General features: G+C 37.3%; 2 protein-coding genes across 5 annotated transcripts in view; both read left to right on the top strand.

Annotated features, from left to right (window-relative positions):
• The window catches only part of GAB1 (GRB2 associated binding protein 1), a 97,033-nt gene extending 82,696 nt beyond the window's left edge, over nucleotides 1-14,337 (top strand). For 2 of the 4 annotated variants that reach the window (XM_007428841.3, XM_007428842.4), the window contains 5 exons: nucleotides 4,816-4,905; nucleotides 9,629-9,722; nucleotides 10,203-10,326; nucleotides 11,626-11,748; nucleotides 12,567-14,337. In XM_007428841.3, coding sequence (XP_007428903.1) covers nucleotides 4,816-4,905; nucleotides 9,629-9,722; nucleotides 10,203-10,326; nucleotides 11,626-11,748; nucleotides 12,567-12,725 — 590 coding nt within the window. In that variant the 3' untranslated portion in view covers nucleotides 12,726-14,337. The remainder of the gene's footprint in view (nucleotides 1-4,815; nucleotides 4,906-9,628; nucleotides 9,723-10,202; nucleotides 10,327-11,625; nucleotides 11,749-12,566) is intronic. The other 2 variants (XM_007428843.3, XM_007428844.3) reach the window with 1 other exon arrangement.
• Nucleotides 14,338-19,431: 5,094 nt separating this feature from the next.
• Nucleotides 19,432-21,314, top strand: part of SMARCA5 (SNF2 related chromatin remodeling ATPase 5) — a 28,262-nt gene continuing 26,379 nt past the window's right edge. Inside the window, exon 1 of the mRNA XM_007428840.4 lies at nucleotides 19,432-19,809. Coding sequence (XP_007428902.1) covers nucleotides 19,675-19,809 — 135 coding nt within the window. The 5' untranslated portion in view covers nucleotides 19,432-19,674. The remainder of the gene's footprint in view (nucleotides 19,810-21,314) is intronic.

The following is a 21,314-nucleotide window of genomic DNA, read 5'->3' as shown; positions in this document are numbered from 1 at the left end:
TTTTTTATTTGTATCTTCCTTTTAACACTTAATTTCTGTAAGCCTCCTAGAGCCTGTTTAGTCTCAAGGAGTTAGATGAATTGTACAAATAAATAAAATTAAAAAGTAATGTTTAAAACAGATTCACAATATTTTCTTTTGTATTATTGCTGTACTTCCATTAAAGCTTTCTTTTTAATTTTGTACAAAACCTTGGACAGCAGGCTAGATCTTTGTTTTGGGAGTAATTTAGGCATCAGTGACTTTTGGAGGTCCCTGTTTTAATGTTTGACACGTTTTTTAATCGAATCAGATTATTTGCTTTTCTGAGTTCTACTAAACTGGGAGAGGGAGAAGAGTGGCAGTTTTCTCCCTTCCTCTGCAGCCCCTTTTGGGTAAGGCAGTGTTGTCCAAACTTGGCCCCTTTAAGATGAGTGGACTTCAACTCCCAGAATGGCTGGCTAGGGAATTCTGGGAGTTGAAGTCCACTCATCTTAAAGGGACCAAGTTTGGACAACACTGGGGTAAGGGCATAGGAAGGAAGTGGCATCAAAAGAGAAAGAGTAAGAGAAAATTGCTGCTCTGTTCCCTTTTTCTAACATGATTATTTGCTAGATTCAAGTTTCCATTTGTTTGTAGAGGTAGAAGTCTGTATCCAACCCAGTGTGTATAAAAATAGAAACTGGTAAGTTTTTTTTCCTCTAGCAAGAAAAGACACATTATTTGAGCGTGTTTTGTATATATGCCATTTTATAAAGCCTCTTCTCTTCTCTTCTCTTCTCTTCTCTTCTCTTCTCTTCTCTTCTCTTCTCTTCTCTTCTCTTCTCTTCTCTTCTCTTCTCTTCTCTTCTCTTCTCTTCTCTTCTCTTTTCTCTCATATTAAATTATGTGTTGACCGTAATTACGCTTCCTGCTGTTCTAATCTTTCAGCGCTTGCATGTGTTGGCAATGGTACTTTCTAAATGGCATTACTAACAAATTTGGATTTTGCTTGGGGAAAATTTTGCTTTCTCAGTATTGCTGTTCAGCATTTCTATCAATGAAATAGCTGAATTATTCAGAACTTCTGTTTAAGTGTCATTAACAATTCTTACTGATTTCAAATGTAATAGAGGTGTGGCCTCAAAGATAAATTTAAAATGAGCATTTGGTTTGTAGTCAATCTGTTTTATTAGCACCTGCCTTAGCAGAGATGTGTTGATATTATTAAGTCCAGTCTTAAAGTTAATATAAAAATTAATTCAAGTAAAATATAATTGCAAAACCATATGCAAAAGTTGAAGTACATACTTAATTACGATTGAAATTGAAAATAGTCCTGAGTTTGTTAGTAGACAATACACTGACATTTTTAAAAGGTGACAGAGCTTTGTGTTCTCATGCTAAGAACTAGTAGAGAAAAGTGCTAGCTATATGCAAGACAGAGAAAATAATGTTTATAGTAAGTTTGGTCTTATATGTAATTGTATTCAATTTTATCTAATAAGTAGTTAGCTTAATGCTTTTCAAAGTTGGTGCTTGAGCTTCTCTCGTGCACCTGTCTTTACAGCACTGTTTAAACAAGAATGCAGCACTCTTTTGTAGTTCTTGTATAACTTTTCCTATTGAGATAATAGGGCATTTTATATGCAGTGATACTGATGACTATTTTGTGACTGTGACTCTTTTAACTTGTATAATTAGTGACAGCTGTCTGGTATTTTACCCTAGAATTACAGATAGAATATTAAACATAGATCTTGGATCCTAAAATGAACTTTTCATGGAAGGAAAGTTTTCTTTTCAGCTACTCTACCCAGAAAATGAGGGTCACCCTTAAACAATATGAAAGGGGGAGCTGTACAGGAGAACATGATTTCCTAAAATCAAATGAGACCTTCTTCCTGTGAACCTCACTGTTGTAAAGGATCCTAGTCTACCCAGTTTGAACATGCTAAGCCTAAATAGAGTTTACAGGTAGTCCCCGGGTTAAGAACACCCAATTTATGGATGACCCATAGTTAAGAAAGGAGCCTATTGTAGCAAAATTCGAATTAAATACACGATGGTTTGAGTTCATTACACAATACTACTTATACAGTATTATACAATAATACTGTTTTGGCTTACATATAAATTAGACTTAAGGACAGACCTTGGCATAAGAACTTGTTCTTAAACTGGGGACTACCTGTATTTCTGTCTTGATCTGTGTACGTATCCCAAGAAAGAAACTGTTGTTTACAGATCCATCAGAGAATGGATTCTCACAGAATTGTAAAATAAAAATAAATAATAGTTTTAGATTAAAAGAGAGGTATCTGCAGGATCTGATGCTTTTGTCAGCAGCCTCAGGTCACCTGATGCAGGCTCCGCCCCTTTCATGTGTGCATACACCATCATGATGTTTGTACAAAACAAGCAAACCTTGCATCTCCGTGGTGCAATGGCGTCATCATTTATCACCCTTTGACCTCCTACAGATGCATCTGGATTAGAAGATGGTGTAAATCCCTGAAAACAATATACCCCAGTAAATTTCTTATTCTTTAAACTAGCATAAGACACTGTTGTTTCTGTAAAATTACATAGTACTGCATGTCTGGAAGGGCCTGTTTTAAATTTGATAACCCCTGGTTTCTCTGGGTTAAAGGTTAGATCTAATTTCACTTCGTTGGCTTGTTAGATATAGATATCCATAGCTTTATTGAATTAATTTAAAGAAAGCTAAATGTGAGATTTTGGTGGGCTTGCAAATCTGCAAGAACACACGACAATGGAAGAAACTTTGTCAAGTCAGTTTCTCTAAGTGTTCCTTTTGCCTGCAGTCATGACACCCCATTAATAGCAATAAGTTATTCCTGATTCAAGTACAATGAAAACAACTCAGTTTATAAATATTTTAAACCTTTCAAATCTTTCATCATGTAATTGAATGTCAGATATCGGGGGCAGGTCTGTCAGAAACAGGAACTAAATTTCTTTAATAGCAAAAGCATCACAGATACCATGCTTATTTCTTACAGCTGCATTCATTCTTGTCAAGATTAAATGAAGTTGCTGCTGTACATTACTCCTGAAAGTGGATAGCCTGGCCAGTGTCAGTAGGAATTTCAGGAACATTTTATTTATTTATTTTACATATTTCTATGCTTCCATCATCAAAAAGACTTTTACTGTAAAATGTAAACTGTAACATAGAAGCTTTACAGTGAGAGATTCCAACTTGAACTGAGAAGGAACGTCCTGCCTATGAGAGCTATTAAGCCAGTGTTGTCCAAACTTGGCCACTTTAAGATGAGTGGACTTCAACTCCCAGAATTCCCCAGCCAGCATGGCTGGCTGGGGAATTCTGGGAGTTGAAGTCCACTCATCTTAAAGTGGCCAAGTTTGGACAACACTGTATTAAGCAATGGAACAGCCTAAAGTTGTGGATGTTCCATCACTGGAGGTTTTCAAGGAAAGACTGGACAGCCATTTGTCCAGAATGGTCTGAGGATCCCTGCGCTGGGCAGGGGATTCCAACCCTGCGATTCTATTACGACTCTTTGTGACTTACATAGAAATACCCACGTATAGAGCATGCAGAAGTTTTGCCTGATTCATTAAACATGAATACTTCACTTTACATTTATCTATGTATTAGGCATATACGAGTATAGAATAGAATATGCAACAATGTTAGATATATATATTGCATTATTTCATAAAGTGGTTCTAAAGTTTGCATGCCAAGTCCAGCAGGTAGCAAGCTCATGAGGTCCTCCTGGGTGGTGTAGCTTCCTGCTAAGGTTCTCTTCATGTGGTGTAATTTGGAAAATGGCTTCCAAATATCTCAAATTGGACAGAAGCAGTTACAGACTGTGATTCTGAATACAGATTTGTGGCTTCCCAAATGCAAAGAATAGCTTCAGAGAGAAAGGCAAAAAGTATGTGATAGAAAGAAAGGGACTCCTAAAAGAAGAAAATAGGGGAACTCATATACACCTTAAGACAAATCCCTATTTACAAGTGATTGTATTAAAACAGATGTATTTGGGAATAAATATTGTTTAAATGAGCTTTTCTTTACATAGCCAAAACATGAGGACCTTATGCTTATTCTCTTTGCTTAGATTTAACATTACAAATAAAATTTAAAAGATTTCTTGCATTTTTCTATCTCCTGAGAATACTGAGCATTCTTATTAGAGAATGTTATTTAATATTGCTAATTTCATTTATTGTTTATTAGAAATGCATGTCACCTTGCATATAGGAGCTCAAGATGGCATCAGAGCATATCCTCTATGTTCTGGCTTACATTTTTTCCTTGATACACTTCAATCCCCTTCAATTCCCTAGCATACTAGTTTGCTCTCTCGAAGAATCGCTATGGTATTATTATTCCTTCCAATCCGGTAGCTAACAGCACTGTTTTCAGCAAGAACATCTGAATTGTTGGTGACATTCTACCCAATATACTCAGTTGGTTCCTTCAAGCAAATTTGCTGCATGCTCTCTCAGCACTGTGCATATATCTTAGTGGAGTCCTTGGGGTTTTCTGAGCTTGGTTGTTTTCTTGCAAATGTTTCATTAGCACTGAAGAGGTTACCTAGCCGGGTAATGAAACGTTTGCAAGAAAACAGCCAAGCTCAGAGAACCCCAAGGACTCCACAGTTCAACACTGAGCTACACATATTCTCTTCCATTGATATATCTTAGTGTTCTTTCTGTCAGTTGCTTGCTTACCCTTCCAAAATGCAATCTTTCTGCAAGGGGCTTGGCAACTTGTTTATAGGAGTCCAGCTATTTTTCTGGTTTTTATCATGATAATAAAAAGCTATATTAAGAAAGATTCTTCTTTTTATCAATTAGGTCAGAGCCCTAAAATTTTAAGACCTAAGCCTCATGGTTTAGAGCGAACAGATTCACAAACCATAGGTGACTTTACTACAAGGAGAAAGGGTATGTACTTCAGCATTGCATGTTCTGTTGGGGCTCTGTATGAAACTCCAGTAAAAAGTGGTCATGGCTACTCATATCATTCCAGTTCATGGGACTGCTCACTTCTCAGCCATGTTTTTTCTTGCTCAAGAAAAGGCATTTGTAGCAAAATATGTTGAAAAATGCTGCATGTAAATTGGTTTTCTTCCTATTATCTTCTCTTGGACATTATTTCAAATGTATTTTGCCTGATTGTAGGTTACTGTACACATTATAATGTGACATATTTAAATATTCAAGTAATTGGGTCATGTCATAATACGATTTAAAGTGACTAATCTTTATAGAGATTTTATTAGTAGAATGGATTTTTAAAATTAATATATGTAACAATGGGGGAAAAAAACTTGAACATCTTTTTACACATTGATACATTAGGCAAATTTGTCAGAAGTAGTTGACACATTACTGTTTTAAAAATAACCAAAACACAATTACACGTTTATCTTTGATTTCAGAGCCTTGGATGAAATCCAAATTCTTTGGATTTACAAAGGAAAAAAACCTTTATGTTTTCTGTAGTGGAAGCTTGTCCTAATTTCTGTTGAGTTTAACTCTTCAACTCTTTACTGAATTAAATTGAAATGATCTTTTGGAAGATAATGGTAATTCCACTGAATAATTTTCCAAACTCCATACTAGTTCCAAATATTATGTCAAAGTTTTATTTATATAAAACTATTAGAATACACTATAATGTCTCTCTGCCAATGGGAGAGAGATCACTGCTGGATTATATTTCCTACTCCCTCACATGCCCCAGGTCTGCTTTGCAGATGAGCTGTAGGGTGGGGTTTATATATGGAGGAGGGGAAGGATTTCCCCAGTGCACAACTGGAACTCTGTTTGGATAATAGAGCTGTTTACCCTTTGAAAACTATATAGAAGAACTGCTCTAGACCTCCCAAGCACAATCCCTTCTGCATGTACATCTTTTCAGGCTTCCATTTGAGTCTGAAAAATACTTGATGTTTTAAGGAGTTTAATTGATTCTAGTTAGTGCTACTCTTAAAGCAGTCACAACTTTTTTCAGGCTTTGTGAAAGAGTACAGAAGAGGGAAAGGAGCAATGAACTCTTATGGGAAGAGAAAAGATTACTCAGTTCTGAGGAAGTGGAACACCTGAGAAAGGAACTCAGAATAACCCTGCCTTGATTTGGGTTTGGTATTAGATGTGAGAGACTCTTGTCAGGCTTCCAACGATTAAGAGCATTCCTGCTCTGTTTCTTGACCTACTTAGAAGGTCTAGCTTCCTTACATGGAAGCCAAAAAAACCCAGGCTGCTTCAGTGAATAGGAGAAAGGTGCTGTGTTTAATGCTCACACAAAGGTTTGAAGCACATTTTCCAAATCATTTTTGAAGTATGCGCAATACATAATTCTGTATTCTACACAATGTTAGAAGTGTATTAAAAACTAAATTAAAAAAAATGATTTAAATTTAAAAATTAAACTTAAGGGTTTAATGACATTTTTCTCCCACTGTTCCATCTTTACAGAACTTTCTAACATATTTAATGCTCCTTTTTTAAAAAAATGAATATTTTATAATTTCTGTAAAATTAATCTATGTTAAAAACATAATGGATATTCATACATTTATTTATAGCCTAATTGGTATTTTAAGCATTTTAAAGTAAGTTTAAAATACTTAAATTTTTTATTATTCTCACGTAGAATTAGTATGAATTATTTAACATAGTTCTAAATAGAATATTCCATATACTAAATTGCTTTGAAACAGAATATGTTAAAATAATGAAAGTTTTATTATTTTTAGTTTATTACACGTATGCTACTAACTAACAGAGTTCCTTGGCAGTTTACAATACAACATGAAATTGAAACTAGATTAAATCTATTAAAAGCAATTACACATATTTTTTAAAAATGTGTTTTAGGGTCTTTTTAGAACTAACCAATGGGGTTAGGACAAAAACAGGGAGTGCACTTAAAAAAACAGAGCTAGCGACAACGAAAGCTCAAACCCAGGTTGCTGCAAGATGAGTTTATGGCAACTTAGGCAGACATTCCCAGATGATCTCAAAGAATCATGTAGAAATAGACATTGGCTCAAGTAGCCTGTATCCAAAAATGATAGGAAGTTTTTAAAGATATTAAACAACATTTTGTATTTCATATCTTGTATTAAGCCTGATACAAAAGGTATTTTACCAATTTAGATCTTAAATGGCATTTATCTGTTTTAATATAAAATATCCTTCCTTTCTGCACAGTTTGAACACTCAAGGTGACTAAAGTTCAATAAAATGCAAAAGTTAAAAAATCAAATACATAAATTAAAGTATATCCAAAATCCTCTGCCTGCATATATGCGATCACCTGTCCTAGAACGATGGATATCAACGTTTCCCTGTATCCATTTTATTTTTAATTGCAGGATAATATTAAGTCTTAGCTAGTTGCTCTAAGTTTGTTCTTCAAAAAAAAAAAAGAAAAGAAAAGAAAGAGTTACGCAGTTAATGTTATTGTGTACTGTTGCTAGGCTTTCTTGAATCTAGTATTCCGAGACCCAGTTAAAGTGATAATGATCTTATGATATAATTACTTAATTAATAATTAGCTTGCACTCCCATGTGCTTAACTCAAAATTACTTTCAGAGAAGATCCATATTCTGTGATCTATTGCTAGAATCATATTGTGGTGCTGATTAACTTCCCTTTCTTTATAAAAGGGCCCCACAAAATACATGAAGGTATTTAGGAGAGGAAAGAATAGTTATGGCTGTTTATTCCAGCAAGATGGAAACCAAGATGTTTCACCTTCTTGAATGTGAAAAATAATTGGACTTTACCTATTAAAAGCAGACAAATCAATCTGAGGAGCTTGTTTGGTGTAAGGTCAATTAGTTTTGATTAATTTTCTAGACTCTAGTAACATTGCACACAAAGCAAGTCAGTGCTAAATGCAATTCTTTTTTATAAATATGTAATTTTATTAAAAGTTTTAAAAGCAGTAAGAACTAATACAAACTAAATTAGAACAGAAAAAACGAAAAAGAAAGAAATAACGAAAAAGCTGAAAGTGCGATAAGAAAAGAGAGCTAGTTTGTTCTAGTGGTTAAGGCACCAGGCTAGAAAGCAGGAGGTTGAGTTCTAGTCCCACCTTAGGCATGAAAGCCGGCTGGGTGACTTTGGGCCAGTCACTCTCAGCCCAACTCACCTCATACGGTGGTTGTGGTGGGGAAAATAGGAAGAGGAAGGAATTTTAGGTATGTATTGTCGAAGGCTTTCACGGCCGGCATACGATGACTGGTGTGGGTCTTCCGGGCTGTGTGGCTGTGTTCTGGAAGTTTTGTTCCCTAACGTTTCGCCAGCACCTGTGACCGGCATCTTCAGAGTGCAGGAGCACAGACAGGAGCAGTTCTCTCTGTGCCCAGGGTGATGTGACCCTTTTGTGGGTATTTATAGAGATCTGAGGGGGGGGGGGAAGGTGCTGGCGAAACGTTAGGAAACAAAACTTCCAGAACACGGCCACACAGCCTGGAAGACCCACACCAGTCATCAGTTTTAGGTATGTTCGCCGCCTTGAGTTATTTATAAAAATAATAAAGGCAGGATAACTCTGCCAACTCGTGTGGGGTGAGAAGGGATATAACCACCCCTGGGGGTGGCTGGCACCTTGAAGACATTCCCCGAGTCTAATAGTTAACATCAGTTCCTTAGAAGCTATTTATTTATTTTTATAGAGGAATCTTGCTGTATTTTATCCTTTTTATTGTAAACCAACCAGAGTCACTCTATAGTGAGATGGATGGTGACAAATTTGAAATATAAATAAATAAATAAAAGATCTAAAGAACAAGAAGAAAATAGAAAAAAAAGAGATAAATATAAAAAAAGATATAAAGAAGTAGCTTTCAATATTCTTCACAGCAATTATAAGTACAATTATATTTTAACCTCTCTCTCTAAAGTTATATTATGACTCTCTTTTTTCTACAATCTATCCTGTCTAATCATCAAAACCATAAATCACAAGTTCATTTTTTTTTCATTTTTATGCAAAAAGTCCTTAAGGGGTTTCCAGTCACCAATAAATGTAGATATTGTCCTTTCTCTAATGAAAGAAGTCAGATTGTCCATCTCAGCAATTTCTGTCAATTTCACCAACCATTCCTCCACAATGGGTACAGTAATGCCAAATCTTTCCATCTTTGTGCATATAGTAATCTCACCGCAGTAATCATATATTGAAATAATCTTCCATAGCTTTTTTCCAACTTTTTGTTCATCAATCCTAAAAGGAAAAGGCTTCAATTTAATATTTATCTTTAAAAGCCTCGATATCAATATATGTATTTGAATCCAATTTTTTTAGCTTTTTTACATGTCCATCAGGAGTGATAAAATAAAAAATTTAGATTGATGCTGATTCTCTGATGGCAAATGAAATGTAGAGTGATTTCATTCTATGGTAATGTTTATTTTATTTTAGAAACTATCACATTTAAACTGGTACTTACCCATACTAACACGTTGCTTGCATAAAAAGTGTTTATAGTTCTTCAGGTATATTAAGAGATGAAACATGTGGTGTTTTTCCACAACATTTTATTGTGAAATTATTCCTTATAGGAAGGTGAACTATAATAAATATGAGTACAGTAATGTAAGATTTCTTTTGAAGTGCATTATTTTCAAACTTGTTTCTTGTGTATATAGTGAAACCAGCACCACTAGAAATTAAACCTTTATCAGAATGGGAAGAATTGCCAGCTCCAGTTAGATCTCCAATCACCAGAAGTTTTACACGAGAGTAAGTCTTTGCCTTCTATATTCATGCTATATTTCTTTTCATTCAACAGTGACCATAACACCTATGTGTACTGTCAATATAAGTAGCTTTATGCATGTTCCTGGCTTTTGCCAGACAACAGAGAATCTAGGAAGGGGTTATGAAAAAATCAAGATGGCAGTCATGACCACTATGTTGACTTTTCTGGACCCCTCCGCCCCAAAGTCTTGGTTACGTCGCTCAGACCTTCCTATAGAATCCTCATATGGCCACCACGGTTTTAAAAAAATCTCTTCAGGAGCAGTTTATATTTTATTCCTAGGTGCTTTTGTGTTCCTTATCTCTTGAATTATCATTCAGTTTGATTATTATAGCTCCTTTATCTTACGGTTCTTGCTTTTAAAAGGAAATATGGAATAGAAATACTTTAAACAAAATACAGCAATATATTCCTGAACAGCATAAAATAAATGCATGTTTAAAATATTTTTCTTCATTTAGTTCTTCCAGGTTTCCATTGTCTCCCCGACCAGATTCAGTTCATAGTACAACTTCTAGCAGTGATTCACATGACAGTGAAGAGAATTATGTAGCCATGAATCCAAATCAGTCCAATGATGATCCAGTAAGTGGTTTTGCTTCATAAATATGCCCTTTCTTTTAAAATTATGTCATACTTTCCATTTTTAGGTGGGGGGGTGTCAGATCAATTAAACATTTGAGGCTTATAAAAGTGAAATAATATTTAAAATAATATGGGCATCATTTTGTGGCTACGCTTAACAAATTCTGGGGAAGGGGATGATGCAGATTAGTTAAGTTTGTTTTTTAAATATTTGTTTGTTTGTTTATTTATTTCATGTATTTCACACCTTGAAATGTTATCATCAATGTCTGGCAATTTAACTCTTTGGGCCAGAGAATGAAGAAGACATTGGAATTAATGAGATCTATGTTGCCTGTTCCTCATTTTCAGCTCTGTCTTTGTTTGAAGGATGGTTCTGTTGATCAGAATTAAAAGCCCAAGTTACTAGCCAAATGCCTATGATAAAGTAGGGAATCTGTGGTTCTCCAGATAATGTTGGATTTCAACTCTCATAATCCCTGCTCATAGACAGTGCTCTTTTGAATCACAAGTTTCTAAACTGGATGATGGGAATCCATAGGAACAACTTAAAAATGGTATCCTAGTCCGACTCTTGTTCTAGCAATAGATATTATTCTTTAAGCATTATATAGCCATATGGATTAGAACCCTTTGATCATCCTTGAATGTATCTAATCACCTTTCAAAATTATTCAGCCATCATCATGTCTTCTGATAGTGAATGAATTCCATCACTATAAAGTATTTATTTAAACCTGTTTTGAATCTCCCATCATCCAATTTTACCATATCAAGTCTTAGTATCATATGATACAGACAAAAAGTATTCCCAGTCAACTTGTCCCATATTGTGCATACTTTTATACATCTTTATCAAATATTTTATTTATTTATTGTGAAGTAATGGTAAGGTAGGATAAGGCAAATTCAGAACAGCTCTTCTGACCTTAATGAACATGTTTAACATGGTTTCAGCCATTCCAGAAGTGTTCTGAACTTAAAATAGTCCTTCTCCAAGTTTGGAATATTTCTGTAATGAACAGAAGAGTGTTGGGTCATTTCTAGTTAAGTCATATTGACTTTAAAACCTTTTGCACATCCCTAATATTAAATATGAGTTTGATTTTAGTTTTTCCTATTGCCATGCCCCTAAATAATGTTAATTAAAGACATTCTTAGTTGTAAAATATTGTTAGATATTCAATGGCATATTACAAAATGAGATTTTTATCTAGTCACAGTACTTCACAATGTTAAGAACTACTTTATATTAAAACTTTTCACTGATACTTACAGTAATTTCAACTACAATTTCAGGTTTTGTTTGGCAGCAGCAGTCTTGATGGGGGAAGCAGTCCTATGGTAAAACCTAAAGGTGACAAGCAGGTGGAATATTTAGATCTGGACTTAGATTCTGGAAAATCTACCCCACCTCGCAAGGTAAATACAACTGCATAGCTATGAACCCACAGATAATTTTGCTCCTGACAATGAATCATTTTATCTGTTAGTTCCATTTTGCAGTCCATCTCTTGGATCAGCAAAACGAAGAAAATACATTTACTTTATATGTTATCTGTCACCACACTGATAAGCGTAGAACTTTTCTTTCACCCAGCTTTCCAAAGCTGGGTATTCAAATACCAATGGAGCTATATGCATATTCACCAGTAGTTTCTTTTTTGTTTTCATAAGCTTGGATCAAGAGTTTTCATCAGTGGAGAAAAACCCAAGCCTCTAGTTTGAAGGGGGTGGGGGAATAAATAAATAAATACATTTTAGCTTATTCCCCTTTCCCCACACATCGCTGCTGACTTCCTCCATTGTGCAGAAAATGGTACAGAAGATGAGGTGGGGACCAGAAGGATTACTGGCAAAAAAAATGTACCCTTTTTTCTACTAGGCACCTCCACTGGATCACATTCTCTTCTGGAAAGGAAGCCTTTTATTTGTAGAAAACATTTAAGTTACCTTGCCTTATTATAACTCTGCGTTTGTGTCCCTTTGAGTCAGTGTTCAGTCCTGGCAACTGCCTGGACAAGTCCTTGCAGTTTTCTTGGCTACATTTTTGGAAGTGGTTTGCCATTGCCTCCTTCCTAGGGCTGAGAGAGAGTGACTTGCCCAAGGTCATCCAGTGGACTTTGTGCCTAAGGCAGAACTAGAATTCAGAGTTTTCCAGTTTCTAGCCTGATGTCTTAACAGTTAAACCAAACTGGCTCACTTATTATAACTCTATTCCCTGTTTATTTCTTCTACAGAAAAAGAGTAGTGTTTCTGGCAGCAGTGTGGCTGATGAAAGAGTCGATTACGTTGTTGTTGACCAACAAAAAACATTAGCGCTGAAGAGTACACGAGAAGCTTGGACAGATGGAAGGCAATCAACAGAATCTGAAACGCCAACAAAAAGTGTGAAATGAAAATAAAAACCTTTGAAGTCCTGTTTAAATGTTCTTAAAGAGAGCCACCATTAACTGAGAGAAGAATACTTCAATGAAATATTTTTCTTCAAATATTTCAATACCAAGCTGATGACAACATGAAATAAAACAGTAACCTGTGGCAAATCTTAGTGATTTTTATGATGTAAAATAGTATTTCTTAGGTCCCAGAAAAACATTTTGGCCTGGAGTTAACTGATTGATAGTATTACAATGTTGTATGCACTTTTTCCTTGTTAAAATGGTGGTTCATCTTTCTCCACCTAATGTACTTTTAACATCCTCCTTTCTCCCTCTGACACTACTATATAACATTCTAGAAAGTAAGCTATGTGTATGATATTGAAATTAAGGTCTGAGGTGCATTTTAATAGCTCAAAGATGAATTAGAAAAAAATAGTTTCACAATTTTAATCTACTTGAAGTGTCAGGAGATGATTTGTTAAATGCCTATGTTTTATATTTAATACATGCAAAGAGTATTTCAGAATCTACAGGTTGCCTTCCTATCAGACAGGGCTGTGAGTTCGTAATAATAGGCACGTGTTTGGATCTACCCTAATGTCTTATGCAATAGCGCACTAGTTAGAGGAGGTCCTTTTGAATTTTCACTGAGAACAGTGTTCTTTGTTTGGCAAGCAAAGATTCTGCAGGGAGGGATCTTTGCCCAGAATATCACATAACCCTCAATATCACTGAAGGTGTGCAGTAATAACTGATCTCACTCTTTAACTGCAAAGTATAATATTTACTTTATTTACAAAAGACAGAAACTCTGACATCAGGTACGTACCTAGCACCATTGTGCTAGCTCACATATCAGGTTCAAACAATGTGCTTTTAATTTTCTACTGCAACCAAACCTTTGTATTGGTTTTTAGTATGAAAATTTGTGAGGCGGTTTGACATTCACTGTTTATAGTACTAGAAGATACTGTGATTTTTGTTTTGTTTTGTTTTTAAATCAGATTGCAATACAAATGGAAATATTATGTCTTGACACCACATGAATCTTTTTAATGATCTTTGTTATGCCTAGTTTCTTGCTTGGCCTTATATTTAAATTCCTATGCAAGTGATATTTTTTAACATCTTCTTGTTGTTTTTTAAAGAAAATACAAGATTTATCCCACTTTTTAAAAATTCCTTCAGGTACAGAATTCATTTTGAGTACTTTGATTTATTGATTCACTATCCTTACTCCAAATAGACGCTGCCTCAACAACTAAAAAGGGAAAAGGTAGTTCTCTTTAAAGTACAATTTTAAAAAATCAGTTGTGATGGAAAAATCTACTAATTCATTCTTACGTGGTTATAGTAAAGAAAATATTGTATTCTCCATACCTCCTAAATATTGAATTAAAATAGAAATGCTGGCCTTAATACTGTGTTTAATTTCCCAACACAATCCCAACTCAACAGTATGTAAATTTTCTTTATTCCTAACAAGGTTTCTTTTTAAATTAGAAATATTTTGGTGTTTTAAATGTTTTTTAAACTAAACATTGCATTTTGAGATGAATTTTAAATAAATTCAAGTTGTTCTGCTTCATGTGCAAGTCATTGATTGAGACCCACAGGCATAGTTGTTAACCTCTAATAACTTCTGAATGTAGATTATTAAAGAAGATAACCTATTAGAAAGTGTGTACTGTTTGAAGAAAAATATGGTTGTGTTTTAAAAACTTAGATGAATGGGTGTTTACAGAAGATTGCCAGTTTTTAGTGCTTCTACTACAATAGCCCACTTTCCCTCTGAGTTCAACCCACTTCAGAGGAGGAGTTGCGGGGGGAAATGGGGGGATGGAGCGCAGTACATGCTGCTGTGAACTCCTGAAGGAAAGTGGATAAGTCTAAAAAATAAATTAGTAAATTATGGATGTTGAAATCCATATATCTGTAGGGTACTCTGGAACTATAAAGGCAGCCATAATGTGTACAAAATGAAAATGCCGCTGTTCTGGGGATGGGGAAACCTAGCTCTCTTGCATTGGTGAACAGATGTTTTCTTACGAACCGAGAAGCGAGATTACAGGATAGCAATGTGGGGAGCCAATGCTGAATTTTACTTTAAAACACGTGTTCGCTTCTTTGTTTCATGTTTTTAATTTGGAGTAGAGATCACATTTTAAAAATAACGAAATCCCTTTCCTTTAGGAACCAGTTCCAGCAGATCCACCCTGCCAATGGAATGAGGCAGGGCATGCTTTTTACTACTTTTTCACTTCACTGTTCGGTATCATTTTTTCCTGAATATTAAAAAAAAAGATTGAAGATTTGCAATAGAAGCAACAACTTGCAAGAAGGATAATAGGAATATAATTAGTTACATTACCATATTTTGTTTTAATTACTATTATTCATGCAGATATAAGCAAAATGAATTTAAAAAGGTTTAGGGAAATAATTTGGAGTTCTAATGCTGAAAACAATGTAAAGTTCTAATGCAAAACCAATACCTTTGTATTGTTAAAAATTACACAAATGTTTTGATAACCCCAACCCCCCCCCCCAAAAACAAAAGAATTAACTGATTGTAGAGCTTGAACAGATCATCAAAAGATCTGAATTGGTGAGAAGAAAAATATGGCCCTGTGCTTTAGGATTACAGTGGCTCCATGCTTGTTATGCTGAGATATAAAGAGGAAGCAATTGGAACATTAATATCTGAAGCTTCTCTACTGATGTTTTCTATTCATGCTACACATTTCATTTGCTGTATTAGTAATAAAATCTGGGAGCCCTGGTAACCTCTTGGAAAGCGGTAACACTGTAGTAGTTCTTATCCAAAAGCAGATGTTTTGATAAATCTATGAAGCCCATAAGTGATAATGAGCTCCCTCTTGTGTAACTGGAGAGGACTTTTTATAAATCACTAGTCCCAGACTGATCACAACAGATTTATTAGAAGACCATAACTAGAGCATGAAATAACGTATACCTAAACGTGATGTATCTTTCTAAGATCAGGTACTGTATGCCTAATTCCGGGAAACAATAGAATTTTTTTTCTTTAAAAATATAGTTATCAGCAATTGGGAGGAAAAAACATTTTAGATGTCTGTATTAGTATCTCTTTACTGTTCTATTCATATGGTAGGTTTATTCATAGGGTTCCCACACTTGGACTGCAGAAATCCAGATAACAGCAGAATGTTACAGAAGCGTCTTTTTACTGCCATCTAGGGATCATCAGAATTTTTGCAGTCCAGAACTGATAACTGTTGCCATAGTAAAAGTAAGCCAATGCCATTATAGCCTCGTCTACTTATCTCCTGCTATTCCAGTCCTATTATAATGACCCCAAAGTTGCTGTTTATCAACTCCCTCTGAGGACATTGAAACACAAATTTCAACTTCAGTTTGTTAGATTTGGGGCTCAATGAATCTATGCTGAAAGCTCAATTTTCAATACTTTAATTTTTAAATGATTTTATATCAAGGTTTTCAGGAAAAGATTGCATGGGGTCATGTTGATACACCTGTCCACTCCCACCCCCGCCTATAACAGTTTTATAATTGATATTTTAAATAACTCAAGATATTCATAGATTTAATGCTCAGCTCAGTGCAGAAACCTTGATCAAAGTCTGTCCAGCATCTGCCTGACCATATCCAGGGAAGCTTTTTTCATTATCTCCCTTGGTAACTAGGTCACCTGCCAAACTGCTCCTACTGCTAGGGAGTTTTATCTAAGATTCCACTGGAATATGCATTCCTGAAACTACTAGTACTAACATATTCTGCCCCCCCCCATCCCTCATTCTCTATCCCTCACCCCTTATTTTCTCAAACTCCCAATTTTTTAAAACTTTCTTCATAGTTTCTAGTCTACAGATCTGAAACATGTTCCAGGTGTTTAAAATCATTTTTAAACTCTGCTGCCCAGAACTGGACACAATATTCAAAGTAGGATGTAACCTAGCTGATTAGAGTAAAACTATTTTTTGTGATTTGAAAACATTTTTTTAATATTGCCTAAATTTACATTTGTCTTTTTAGCAGATATGATAATCAACTACAATTTCAAGATACTTTTCACACAGATTAATCTTAATCTGCTTAATCTGTGTGCTTGTCCTTAATTCTTCCCCAGTGAAGAAGTTTGTATCCTGCTGTCTGTATAGATAATTTCTCAATTTTGTTTCTATTTTACAGAAGATTAGCTATCCTACCCACCCTTTTATTTTCAAATTTGAGAATCACTCCCTCTAATTATTCATCCAAAATAATTAATGAAGATGTTGAACCAAGGACCACACATAGAACTCTCCACTTAATACCTCACTTCAATTTTATGAATTGTTGCTGAGTACTTTTTGAGTGTAATTTTCAAGTCTGCTAAGGATCCACCAAATAGATATATCATCCAGCCCATACTTAATAGCTTGTAATGGGCTATTACAATTTTTTTTTTTAAGAGATTCTATGTCCACAGCTTGTGCAATTTACTAAGGAAGTTTTCTGATAAACCAAGAGGTAAATTTTTACAAATCCATATTATAATAATCCCTGCATTACTTTCAACATCTGTATAGATCGATATATTTGTGATCCATCTTAGAATGTCCCAGGTAACAATGTCAAACTAACCAGTCTATAGTTCTTTGAGTCCTACTTTTCCTGCTTTTTGAAGCTAGGAACATGAGTCCACCTCTAGTCATCTGGTATTTTATCCATTGTCCAGAATTTCTCAAAAAAGATGGATTCATCAGACTATTGGCAAATTTCTTCAGTACCTTAGGATGCAATCGATTTGGACCTGGAGATTAGAACTCATTAGAATCAGTAGATATTCCCCAACTATGTTTCCAACAAGCTTGAGCTGAAATCCTGCTCTTTGAACCTCTTCTTCATAATTGCTCAATAGAATGTATATCCCCTTCTCGGACAAACTGATTGATTGACTGCATGCTATCTGTTGTTGATTCTTAGGATCACATGGACAGATTTTCTCCATGATGATCTATTCCCTAACCTGGTCTTTCAGCTCTTCGAACAGCACACCCATCACCACTGTAACTGAGCCTATCTACCTTGTTGCTCATCATCTTTTTTTTCTCTTTCTCCCCATCTTTCCCAGCATTAGAGCTTTTTCCAGAGAGCTAGGTCTTTGCATGTGTCAAAACTATGAACCAGAATAGAAGTCTTTATCATTTTTCCATCTTCATTGAGAAGCTGATATACCATCTGCTTTGCTTTTATTTTGAACTCATCTGAACTATGAAAAAATAGCATCCTTCACTAACCTCGGCAGCCTCTGAGCTTAGTTTTCTTGCATTTCAACGACATTTAACAATTGACAGTTGAATTATTCTTTTCACACATCAAATTCACCTCATAAAAAAGACAAAGATGAGTGACTGCATCCATGCAGTTTGCTTGGAATAGTATGGAAGTGGTGAAGTGGTTAGCCAATACCTTCTTCCAGTTTTGTTTTTAACCCCCTAATCTGGACAACGGCTCTGGAATTGTCAAGAGGAAACAGGGTCACTGCTTAGTTTCAAAGAACAGCAAATTTTACCTAGATACTAATACCTGCTGAGGTTCATGTAGCCTAGAAATTCATCAATTTGTTCCCTGTATTAATTCATTAATCAGTCCATTTATTGTTATCTAGACTATAAATTAATCCATTTGGATGACAGAATCCTTGATTAAACCTTCACAGAATCTACATACCTAAGCTCTAACCAGCAATATATTATGCTACACTTTTGTTGGTTATATTTGTTTTTACCATGCAGATTATACGATGGCTTCACTTTAAAAAGCTTTATAGTATTTTAAAGTATTGTTGTAACATAGGATACCACAGATGGGCTCTGAAAAACTTGTGCACCACATGATAGCATCAAAGCAATGATACATGATAAAAGCCCAGAGTCAAGATGCCTATTGACCCGACTCATTATTTTAAGTAAATAAATTCTGAGCAAAACACAAGTATCCCAACAATGCCAGTTATATTGAGCTTCGACATTATTTATGAAAATTAGGACTACCAGATGTGGGCTGCAAAAATCCTAGCAACTATAAGATGATAACTTTAAAGATCCAGCAGCCGTCCTAATTTTTGCAGCCTTAGTGAAAACGTCCCAGTCTTTTCCAGATCGGGGTTGGGGTTAAACCTTCAGCATATTCTGCCAATAGGCGAAAAGGGTTGGGAGTCGTAGTTCCGAAGCAATGGAGGGCCGCACAAACTCTCCCATTTCTGTTCTTACCGACTAAAAACTTTGGAAGGCCTGAAAAAGCTACCAGTGTTTCTCGAACTTGGCAAATTTAAAACGTGCGGACTTCAACTCCCAAAATTCCCCGGCCAACATGGATGGGTGGGGAATTCTAGGAGTTGAAGTCCACACATCTTAAAGTCGCCAAGTTTGAGAAAGTGAGTTAAACCTTCCGCATCTCGCCTTCTCTTTCGCGTTGCCTCACCGTTCGAAAACGAAGACTGCAGGCCCCGCCCCAATTCAATGACGCAATGAGATTCCCCCCCCCCAGCTGTGCTCGCATGGGCAAATCCCACCCATCCCTAGCAAAATACCCGCGAAAATACCGGGCACTAGGGGCCAAAGGCACCGCCTTCTTTTTTAATCAGCCAATCAGGCTTTGCGTTCAGCCAATGTGAGAATCAGAACGGGCTCTTTTTCCTCTCCGTGTTCTCTTCCACACCCAGCCCGCGAGGCTGGGTCTCGCGAGACTCGAGAGCCGGCTCGGTTCCTGGTTGGTGGGATCGCATTGAGAAAGCCGGGGCGGCAGCGGAGAGAGGGGCCTGAAAGAACAAGAAGAAGAAGAAGAAGAAGAAAAGAGACCGGCCCGAGTCGCGCGGAGGGAATCGGCGAGAACTCCATTTCAGTTTTGTTTTCTAAAGCAGGAGTGGGGAGCTCGGCGCCGCTCGCCGTTTTCATCCCTCCGGACGGAGTTCATTATGTCTGCGCTGGGACCGGAGAACGAGAGCGTGAGCTCCCTTTCCGGGAGCGCCTCGGCTCCCAGCGGCATGGAGGGCACAGGGGCGGCCCCGGCTGCCGCCGAGGGAGCGCTCGGGATACACGACGAAGGCGCGGTAAGGGAGGACTCGGTGGCCGGGAAAGGACGGCGCCGTGGGGCGACCCGCGGGGTCCCCTCGCCGGCTCAGGGTGGCGGGGAAGGGCAGGAGGCGGCGTGGGCAGGAGCCGCGGCCGTTTCCTTCGGACCGAGCCCGGGAGGCGCTGGTAACCGCCGAGCTGCTCGGGCCGGGCAGGCTGGGCCGTGGCAGAGCCGCCGGCGCTGGAGACAATAGGAAGAGCGGGCGGCTGTTGAAGCTCTTCTCGCCCGGCCGAGGGGCGCCTCCGGCGGACGCCCCAGCACGGCGGAGCTCGGCGATGGGCGCGCGTATCCCGCCTGCGCTGCTCTCGGTGGAGGCGAGCGATTCCCCCGGGACGAGGCTCCTTTCTCCGGCTGGCTTTTGTCTCCGCGAGCAGCTGAGCCTCAGTCGGGGAGGGTTCGCCGAGTCCTTCTCCCAGAGGGACGGCCTCCCCTTCCTGCCTTCTTCTGTCGTAACACCTCCAGCGGTGTGGTGCGGTCCGAGCTGGGCTGGTGGAAGCGGATTTCAAAAGAAGTTGAGTTGGCCGCGCGTCGCGTTCGTAGCGAACCGGTCCCTCAAACGCTCATAATTCTGTAAATGTTGCGCCTTCAGCGGCGTCGGGGTTGTTACCTTCTGTAGCGTGTCGTCGCCTGGCTCTCGCAAGCCTCCTGACGGCTTGGCTCGGACCTTGAGCGCTCCCTTGGCAAGCAGCGTGGCTCGTGCCTGAGAGGCCTTTGCTTTCGGTAGCTGATGCAGCGATCCTGTCGTGTCCGCCTCCCTTATTTTATGATGGGCAGACGTCAAAAACTCGGCTGCCAGGCCGCGAGACCACGGATGTTGATTGTGGAAAGTCGGTTGAATGCAGTTCCTCGTGGAGGCATTTCTTGAGAGGCAACCATTATCCACTCACCCAGGGCTGCACTTGGTTTGTTGTATTCTGAGGTTTCTACTTAAACTGTTGAAAAGGCTGAAGGTAAAGGTGAAACGCACAAACACACAAGCCCTTAATGTAAATTTGTCATTGTTCTTAGAGAATTAATATAGGATCTTTTTCCTTTTTTATTTTCTGCTAAAGTATGTTATTGTTGCTTGAAGTTGCATAAAATCGGTAACATATACTGTTGGAAAGACTAAAGGTTGTGTTCACTAGTCTATTAATCTGCAATAATCCAGGAGATATAGCCTGTTTGTAGATAGATGCCAGGCAATTGTGCATGTAAGCACTACTTGAATATTTATGGTGTGGTTATAAATGTATTTAGAGTTGCAGCTGCATCTGTGGTATATGGAAATGTTATCTTTGACTTTGGATGTCTTTGTGTTCCAACTTCTGTGGTGAATACCAGCCTCCTAAATCTATATTAGTACACTGTCACCTGAAAAGTGTACATTGAAAGGTTTTGAATAAGTGTCTGTTTAGTTACATAATAATAATATAACTCAGTTTTAGGCAGTGCCTCACTTGCTTCCTTATATCTTTGTGTACAACCAGAAGATGGTAATTT

This window comes from Python bivittatus, unplaced genomic scaffold (assembly GCF_059951505.1).
Source record: "Python bivittatus isolate LINGU-HERP-01145 unplaced genomic scaffold, Pbiv_v1 ctg000070_np1212, whole genome shotgun sequence".
Lineage (NCBI taxonomy): Eukaryota > Metazoa > Chordata > Lepidosauria > Squamata > Pythonidae > Python > Python bivittatus.
This window is presented reverse-complemented; position numbering and strand designations above follow the sequence as displayed.